This window comes from Phodopus roborovskii, unplaced genomic scaffold (genome assembly GCF_943737965.1).
Source record: "Phodopus roborovskii unplaced genomic scaffold, PHOROB, whole genome shotgun sequence".
NCBI lineage: Eukaryota > Metazoa > Chordata > Mammalia > Rodentia > Cricetidae > Phodopus > Phodopus roborovskii.
The window spans coordinates 228,210-237,925 of record NW_026126645.1 but is presented as its reverse complement, the minus strand read 5'-3'; the positions used below and the strand labels follow the sequence as shown (position 1 = coordinate 237,925).

At 52.8% G+C, this 9,716-nt stretch overlaps 1 protein-coding gene across 1 annotated transcript; it reads right to left on the bottom strand.

Moving 5' to 3' along the window:
• Positions 1 to 6,328: 6,328 nt before the first annotated feature.
• Positions 6,329 to 7,904, bottom strand: LOC127213218 (tissue-resident T-cell transcription regulator protein ZNF683-like). The gene is given in 3 exon segments (XM_051173527.1): positions 6,329 to 6,411; positions 6,414 to 6,714; positions 7,737 to 7,904. Coding segments are annotated over 3 exon segments (501 nt in total). The 3' UTR covers positions 6,329 to 6,379.
• Between the last annotated feature and the right edge of the window lie 1,812 nt (positions 7,905 to 9,716).

Genomic DNA, 9,716 nt, shown 5'->3' with positions numbered 1-9,716 from the left:
CCAGCCCCTGGATTCCTCAGGGCCACAGGGGCGGGGAGCTGGTCTGGCCGGTTCCTTTCCTTCCTCCCCAGGTGCCTGCCCGCACCCCTGCAGGGTGACAGTGATGTGGTAGCGGGTCCTCTTGACACGCGGACGAGTACTTAGGGTTTCTGGCTCTCGCTGGGTTGGCCTTGGGGTGTCTGGCTTGCCCTTTGCCCTTGCTTCTGTGAGGAAGGACACCGGGTGGGGCAGTGGGGGCGCGTCTTCTAGGTTGCCACTTAACAGGACCTCTGAGGTGCTGTGTTGGGGTTGTTGGCAGGTGCAGCCTGGGGATCCCTGTTTCAAACAAGGAGGAGGTTCCAGGCAGTCGGGATGGCTGGGACCACCAGTGGCTTCAGCAGAGCCTGCTGGTGCCGGACACTCATGCTCCAGAGAGCCATAGCTTGCTAAGTCACAAGCACTGCCCACAGCTGGCCTCTGTAGCCTCCACAGGGATTCACTTCGTCTTCCTGAGATGTGTAGTCGCTTCTGACTCCAGAAACCAACAGGGCTCCTAACCTGAAGGTCCCATTCTGAATGGCTTTGGGTTTGGATCTGGTAGGAAGCAGAGACAAGGACATAGTGACAGGGACATGGTCTGGCATCTCTCCTCTGGAATCTAGGTACCTCTGAATATTCTTGGCCAAACTCCTTGACCCACAGGAAACACTCAGAGCTATAAAATGAAGCCTTGGCCAAGCCCTTGTTCTCCTGTCCGTCACTGGGAGAAAGTGAGGCCTGGAGAAGATGGTCACGCAGCAGGGGGTGAGGACTCCTCTCTCTCTCTCTCTCTCTCTCTCTCTCTCTCTCTCTCTCTCTCTCTCTCTCAGGCCCTATGAATAGGGACAGCATCCGGGCCCAGCCCTGCCTGCCCTTCCTGCAGCTCCCTCACAACCCTGTAGCTGCTTTGTCAGAGTCCCCAGCCTCTGGCCCTAATCTAGGGATTAGGGAATGTGTGGGCATACCTGGCAAAACAGCACCCAGCCTCTGCCTGCTCCCAGCCTCCAAAAGGCCTGCAGCCACTTCCCTTAAACCCTCTCAGTCCCGAGTTTCCCACAGTAGACCTGGGAGGGTGCATGTAGGCATAGAGATAAACACAGGGCATGAGGGAAGCAAGGGTCAGCCCCCTACCCCAGTGCCAATTCCTGACTTGTCTGTTGTCCTCCCTGGGATCCAGCCTGGCTGTGGGAACAAGGGGAAGAGGGTGAGGGTCACAGACCAAAATGAACACTGGCCTCACGTTACCACTTTTCAAGAATGAACTTGTGTCCTTGGCATTGGGAGAATCAAATCTAGGGACAAAAATCCCACCTAGCAGGGACCTTTGATTCCATCATCTTGTTTGTTTGTTTCAAGACAGGGTCTCATTATGTAGCTCTGGCTGGACTTGAACTCCCAGAGATCCACTTGTCTCCCAAGTGCTGGAATTAAAGATGTGGGCCTCCACTGCCTGGCTTGATTCCATCACCTTTATGAAATACATATGGCCTCTCATTCCCCAGGTACTAGACACCCAGGATGATCACGGAGGCAAGCTGGGCTTGGATCCCAGCTCCACCGCTTGCTAGCAGAGGTAGACAGCTCACGTCTTCACTTCCCGATATGTAGGTATGCAAACTAAGTGTGAACATAGCAGCACCCAACTCCTGAGCTGTTATACAGATGGTTCGAGATAATCCACACACAGTACCCAAACACAGGAGCACTCAGTTACATGAAGAGGAGCAAAGCAGCGGTGGGAAGGGGGTAAAGTGTGACGGGGTGGGTAACTTGGCTGCTTTAGCGACCCTAGACAGGGAGGTGTTTGTCCTCCAACTGTCCTACTCATGGCTGGAGTCCCCATTGCAGAGGGAAACTTGTATCATAGGCCCTGTATCACATCTGTAGGACCAGGTCAGGAAATGAAGAAAGGCTAAGAGGCATGAAGGTCAAGGACATGGGGGTCAGGAGACCCTAAAAAGGGCCCCGCAGCCTCCCCCAACATGCCAGAGCTAGATGCACACTTTTCTTTATTTTTTAAACATTTCTCCTTCTTACTCATTGGATATTTACTTTTATTTTTAAATTATATATGCACCCATGTGTCTGTGTGCAGATGTGTGCAGGTACCCATGAAGTCCAGAAGATGGTATTGGAGGCTTTGAAGATAAAGTTACAAGCAATTGTGAATCACCAGGTTCGGGTTCTGGGAAATGATGTCAGGCCCTTTGGAAGAGCAGCAAATGCAACCACCAAGTGTCTTGCCAGCACCGAATGCACACATTTTTTGACACCCAGACCTTATATTGGCCTTCTGCATCTATTCCTGAATTCTTCCCCACAGCCCTGACAGGGGTATTATTGTCTTGTCCCCTTTGGCAGAGGAGGGGAGAGATCTTCAGGCCCACACAAGGCAATGGAAGCAGAGGGAGTCTGGGTTCCTCATCCTGCCCTCCAGAGCTCCTGTCCCCAGCCCCTCGCACTTCAGGGTTTCTCCTACCTTGAGGCTGACATCGTTGTTGCTGCCCTGATCCTGAGCAAGGTTAGGGCAGCTCTGGCCACCCCAGGGCCTGGGAAGGAAGCACAGGGGAAAAGAATAAGCAGAATCCTGCTGTCCCACACCTGCCACACACTGAGTCTAGAGGCCCCTCCCCCATCTAATCCAGACCCCACAGCTCTGCAGGATGAGGACTCAAAGCTTTGGGGGAGGCCGGCCAACAGCCTCCTCTGCTTCCTTCCCCATTGCCCCAGCACACACGGATACACACACACACACTCTCTCTCTCTCTCTCTCTCACACACACACACACACACTCTCTCTCTCTCTCTCTCACACACACACACACACTCTCTCTCACACACACACACGACAAGAGCACAGCGCTCTGATGAGTTTAGTGCTTCATGTTTAACAAGAGCCCCTGGGTGCCAGGCTTAACTCAGGGTCTATGCGTATCTGATCACCTTTAGGCTTTAGAAAAATACCAGTGCCTAGGTACTTCAGAAGAGACAAGCAGAGGCACAGACAGCCAAAGTCACTCGTTCCAGAGTCATCCAGCCAGCGAGCCCTAGAACAAATTGGCCATGACTCTCCCACTCCAACGCTTGACTAAATATTGCGTTAGTGGGAGAAAGATTTACAAGTGTGTTGCCAACCCTCTGCCCCTCTCCTGAGGAAGCAGCAGGGACCAGAGGTCTGTGCCTCAGTTCAGGGTTCCATTCCCATGGCTGCTAAGAATGGGGTCCAATTGTATACATGTGCATGCATCATCATGCTGGCCATGCATTCCCTCTCCCCCTCTCCTCACTCCTGACTCACCTGCACCCCAAGCCAGCCTCCTCTATGAGTGTGGAGAGGTGTGGGGAGAAGCTATCAGGCCTATAGGGCAGGTTTCTGCCAGACAGGGTAAGGGAGAGGGTGTGTCTTCCAGGTGGGGGTGGGCAGAGCACTGGTAGGGTGTGGGCACCCCAAGGCACTCAGGCTTCCAGGTACAGGGTGACTGGGCCCTCCCCTCTTTAAGGTGAGAGAGCAATACAAACCCCTCCCCTCTGCCCCCACCACGCCCTCATCCCTCCTGAGCCAGCAGGCCTGAAGACAGCTGCGTCATGATAAGATCTGAACAAATTGCCCAGTAACTGCATAGACATATAAACACCCAACACCCAGCACTGTCAGCACGCCCACACAATCTGCTCTTGCAGGGTCGTATGAGCTACATGGGCCTCTCGGATGGATCTTGACTATTCCCTTGAAGCCATCAGGCTCAGCCGTCCACAGGGCAGGCTATTCTCCATTCTAACAACCTACCACGAAGGGCTCAGGAAGGGGAAGGAACTCCCTCATGTAACTCAGCCAGCAGGCAACTATGGGTAGCCTCCTGGCATCATGGCTTTCCCATCTGGCCATCTCCATAGCAACAGAGCTTTTGGAGAATTGAGTTCAGAAGTCAGCCAGCTAAGGGGCGTGTCACAGCTTCACCACTTCCCAACTGTGTGACTTTAGGTAGGTGACATCACGTCTCTGAAACTCAACTTCCTGGTCTGAGTCACAAGGGGCCACTGGGAGGGTTGCTCCAGATCACTCAAGGACGGCAGGAAGCAAGGGGCACGTGAAGGTTTGTTGTGGGTACAGTCTAGAGCTATCTCCAGGTTCCAGGATGCCAGGAGGAAACCTATGCGTGGCATCTGAGGGTAAATACAGTGCAAAGCCAGCTCTCGAACCCGTCAGACTCAAAAGACCACAAAAGCCAGGGAACCATTGACCTGCAATGTGAGAACCAAAGTCCACAGCGGGCAGCAGAAGGAGCAGAAGGAGGAACTACTGGGTAGGAAATCATTGGTTAGCAGTTTGTCTGACAGGAACTTCTCAAAGTTGCTTTAAGTTAAAAAAAAAAAAAAAGTGCACAATGACTATCCAATGTAATGGAGCTTATTTTTAATTCCAGCACTTGGGAACCATGGCTGCTTCACATACATACATGGAGATAGTATATCTTCTAAAACGGAAAAAAAAAAAAAGAGTCCACAGAGAAACTCCACAGCTCTCAGATCCAAATCATGGTACTTGTCACGTGCAATTTGTGCTCTAAGATATTCGCATGCTGATTTGAATTCTCATTCATTTTTTTTTTTTTTTTTTTTTTACACACTAGTCCCAAACACATACCCCTAGGCCAGGGATGCCCCACCCAGCCTTTCTCCATCTCCCCTCACCTATCCGGGAGTCTGGTCTCCTTTGAGATCTTGTCCCTGCGCTCCCTTCGGCCCCCTAGTCCAGTCAAGAGCCGGGCCAGGCGAGCCCCGAAACCTCTGCGCTGCTCTCTCATGGCGAGATCAAGGTCTGGGGCTTCAGCCGGTGGGGCACTTAGCGGCAGGTGTCACCCGGATCCTCTGTCCAGGCAGAGAAGCGCCTCCTCCTGCCCGTCCCCCTGAGCAAACAGCTGCCTTGCTCACAAGGGCCACGGGCGGGACCTGATCCAGATGTGTCCTGGGCCTGCAGATGCACCTTCAAGGGACCGTGCCCAGTCCGGGTCTCAGTCCAGAGCACTCCCACACCAACCACCCCCTCCCGAGCTGCTGCTCTCTATTCCGTCCGTCTGTCCTCCAATTTCACGCCTCTGGGGATGTCGCAGGTGGATTTGTGTGAACACTTGGGGAACTGGACATGAACAAAGACGAAAGGAGTCTGGGACCCGCTGGGACCGGGGAGCTGCACCGTGCCTAGTAAGGTCCCGGAGTTGCTACTGCAGTGGATCCGAGCGCGGGCAGGAAAGGGGCAGACTCTCTCCAAGTGAGTGGGGCCTAGCCTGAGGGGTCGGTGTGACAAAGGTGAGCAGAACCCCGGCCTTCGTTGCTGGAGGGGCCGAAGCCCACCTTGCTATCGCCTCAGGAGCTCCCTAGGAGGGTGCTCTCCGTCTTGGAGCTGCCTACCACGTGGAGTGGGATTGTCACTCCTTATGGAGATGAGGAAGCCACACGAAACCAACCAACAGAGGTGCGACTGGCGCCCCCTACCGCAAGTCGGTCATTCTTCGTAGCCTTCCTTTATTGTGACTCTAACCCATCCTCCCTGGCAGTTTGCTTTCCCACCTTATGCCGCCTGGCTCAACTCGTGGAGGAAGGGGACACTTGGCACACCTAAGGGGACCCCGTGGAGACAGGCCATTGGTAGAGCTGTTATCCCCCACTATTTTGCTGGTTCTTCCCTGTTTGTTGTCCTAATTGGCTGACTATCCCTTGCCCTCTGGTCCTTGTACACATGATTCTAGGTCATGAGAGGACAGGAATATCTGTGTCTCTTTCTCACCCTATCCCGTGGAGATGGCAGGATTAATACCAGCTGACCTCTCCGCCTTGGCTGAGTATGAGCAGAGATCGGAAAGTGGTAGGCAGGAGCCCACCGACAGTCGGAAAGCTGTTCAGGAAGGAGGGCAGCCAAGTCCTGTGTTTGGGCTGCGCACAAATCAGTTCTTGCTTCATTCTCCACTTACTGCCAGGTGCTCTTTGTCCATCAGACCAGGCAACTAAAGTGGTTGATAATAATCAAATAGCTGCAGCCCTCCTGCCTCCAGTGTCGTCCCCCCCCCCCACCAAGGACACTGCCTTCATCCAGTCCTGAAAGGCAGCACTGTCCATTGGTGAGGTGAGATGGAGAGCTGAGCCCCGGATAAATCACAAACAAGGAATAGAATGCAAACCCAACCTGAGTTACATGGTTGCATGTACCCACCCCACATGGGCTGTGTGCCCTGCCCTGATCCCAGGGAAAGGATGGGATCTGGCAGGGGCATGGGGAGATCCCCCACCCCGGAGATGCTCACGAAGCCTTGACTCAGCACTGAGAAAATACTTTAATTGCCAACACTCCATTTCCAGAGAAACCCTAGCAACCACTGCTCAGGCTGGCTGCCCTTGCTTTCCCTGGGACACCGAGGACACCTTGACCCTGTCCACATCCCAGCCCATCTTCTCTGAGGATGCTTCCACAAGACCGAGTGGTCCTTGGCGCCATTGGGCAAAGCAGGTGTGAGAGGTGAGGAGCATGTGGGTGTGGGCCAGGCTACGGGGCCAAGGAGACTGCAGCCTATGGTGCAGTTTCTGATGGACATGCGCGGTGAAGCGACTGGAACACACGTTGCACTGAAAGGGATGGGCACCTGAGTGCAGGCGAAGGTGGCTCTTGAGGTTGCTGGAGCTGCTGAAGCGCTTGTGGCACATCTGACAGGGAGAGGCACTCTGTCATCTCTGCCCTCCAACAGGCTGGGGCCTCCCAACCCCCACCCATCTTGGACACACCTCCCCTAACCCATCTCCCAGTCAATGCAGATCCAGATGTTTTTCTGATTGTTCCTCCCTGGGACCCACTGCAGGGCACATTAGAGCCTGGCAGGTGGAGGGGGCGGGGAGCATTCTCCTTTTATTCCTGTGTGACTCTGTGTGAGTGACTTCCCTCTGAGTTTCTTTCTTTGCCTGTCAGTTATAGATGAGCACTGCTTCTTAACCCCATTAGTTCGGGAAGACCAAATAAGGTTAATCACTTAGAACCCTGATTCAAGAGACTGCAGTCAACACTTAACTGGGGAGCTGGTCAAGCCAGGAGCTGACCTTGCATAGTCTTCCCAAGAAGCATGACTAAAAACCAGTGAGAGGGCAGAGGCTCAGAGCAATGAGGCCTCTGGCCAAGGGCCACACAAGTTGGGAGGAGGAGCTAAGCCTTGAACAGTGGTCTGACTTTGTAGCTTACTTAGACTCAAAGCCATGATATTGCTCTCATGTCTGCCCCTGTAAAAGGAAGAGACTCCCCGCCTCTGCCCTCCCGAACAATGAGAGCAGACCCAAGGAGCTGCATTGATCCAGTTGTTTGTCTATTTGGATCCTTTGCATAGGCTCCTTCAACAACCCAGGGGGGGTAGGGAAGCGTATGTGAGCTCCGGGATCTTCAACTTCAATATTCTCCATGCACAGACCTGCAGCTGTATTTTCTCCTCCAATACCACATATTCCAGTGGCCTGTCCAGAGCTTGAACACGAGCATGGCACGTGTGTGTGTGTGTGTGAGTGTGTGTGCGCGCGCGTGTGCGTGAGTACACGTACACACACACAAGCTCTCGCCACTAGCCACCCTCTACCCTCTCTTCTCCATCTTTACTTACTCAGGGAAACAGGCCCAGGTGCCACCCCTCCACCTAGAATCCCTCACTAAGCTGCAAGTGTACACGGGAAGGGGAGAAGGGTCTCACCCGGCACTGGTGGGGCCGCTCCCCAGTGTGTACCAGGTGGTGCTTCTGCAGGTGGGCCAGCTGGGTGAAGCTCTTCTGGCACAGGGCACACTGAAATGGACGCTCCCCACTATGCACACGCAGGTGGACCTGGAAGAAATATTGGCAGCTGCCCAGAATGCCTGACATTCTGTACAGCTGCCCAGAGTCCCTCAAATCTCCACCTACACCCTCTGCAGGGTCCTTCGCTGGCATCCAGGACTCTCTATCACCTCCCTCAGGTACTATCAATATCCAGGACACGCTCATTATTTGGTCTGCTCTATAGCAGAGATTCAGAAAGATAGATAAGGGGTGCCCCAGGTATCTTTTAGAATAGCTACTTAAAGTACAACTCACAGACCAGCAGCATCAGTATGACCTTGGGAACATGCTAAAAATGCAATGTCTATGAGCTGGAAGAATGGCTCACTGGTTAAGAGGCTGCTTTTCCAGAGGACTTGGGTTCAATTCCAAGCAGCCACATGGCAGCTCAAAACTGTTTGTAACACAGTTCCAGGGAACCTGACACCCATGGTAAAACACCAATGCACATAAAATAAACAAATTTTTAAAAATGCAGACTCTAGGGCTGACCCCCCTGGACCAGCTGAATCATCATCTCTGTGACTGGAGCCCGGGAAATCGGCAGGTTTGCTCGCCGTCTGAGTGGTTTGAGGTTAAGACTTATGCATCCCGTCCTCAGAGGATCCAACAGAGCTGTTTCCCGGGTAACTATAACCAGCACACAGCTGTGGTCTTGGCTAACAGTGAGGGGCCCTCGTGGGTATCCCCTGCTGGATGATGTACAGATGACACCTACAGCACTTGGCCTGATTTGTGGGATCCCACTAGAAAAAGGTTGTTTGTAAGACTGTGGTCTCGAGTCACCAAAACCTACCCATTCCCCCCTTTTGATCTTCAAAAGCAAGGGACCCAGAGAGGATGCTGTCCGGGAAAGAGCTTGGTAGTTGCTGCCAAGAAACTGAAATCCAAGCTCAAACCTGCTAATAAAGTGTGGTTACCTTGAGATCCTGTCTGTTAGGGGCCTCAATTTCCCCTTTCTTAACTTTAATAAAGTGGTCTCTAAATCTTTCAGGATGGAGGAGACTTGATACACACACACCCATCCTTTACTTTTTGAGTCAGGGCTTCCCTATGTAACCTTGGTTGGCCTGGAACTGGACATGTAGACCAAGCTGGCCTCAAACCCACTGAGATCTTCTTGCCTCTGCCTCCCAGGTGCTGGGATTAAAAGCCACTACAGGTGGCTTTTTTTTTTTTTAAGATGGTGTGGAAGTTTGAATGAAAATGGCCCCTTAGAGATGGGCAGTGTGGTGCACACCATTAATCTCAACACTCAGGAGTTTGAGGACAGCCAGACCTACACCAAGAAACTCTGTCTCAGAAAAAAAAAGGAAGAAAGAAAGAGAGAGAGAAAGAAAGAAAGAAAAAAGAAAAAGAAGAAAATGGCCACATGGACTCATGGAGAATGTCACTATGAATAGGTGAGGTTTTGTTGCAGAAAGTGGGTGATTGGGAAGGTCTTGCAGGTCTCAGAAGCTCAAGCCTGGCCAGCGTGTCTCTGTCTTCCTGCTGCCTGTGGATCCAGTTATAGAACCTCTGGCTCCTCTCCAGCATCATGTCTGCCTGCATGCCACCATGCTTCCCCCATAACGGACGAAACCACTGAACTTTGGGCCAGCCCCAGGTAAATGTTTTCCTTCGTAAGAGTTGCTGTGGTTGTGTTGCCTCCTCGCAGCAATAGAGCCCTAATTAAGGCAGGTGGGATCTCATTATATTTCCCAAACTGGCCTTGGACTTCTGCTATCACCCCCTGCCTCAGGGGTCTGACCTTAGAAAGGAAAAGTGTGCTCCACCAAACCCAGGCAATGGTCAGCTCATCCTGTATTCCCCAAATCCCCCCATCTCCCCCTCCATGAACCTCAAGACCACTTGGCC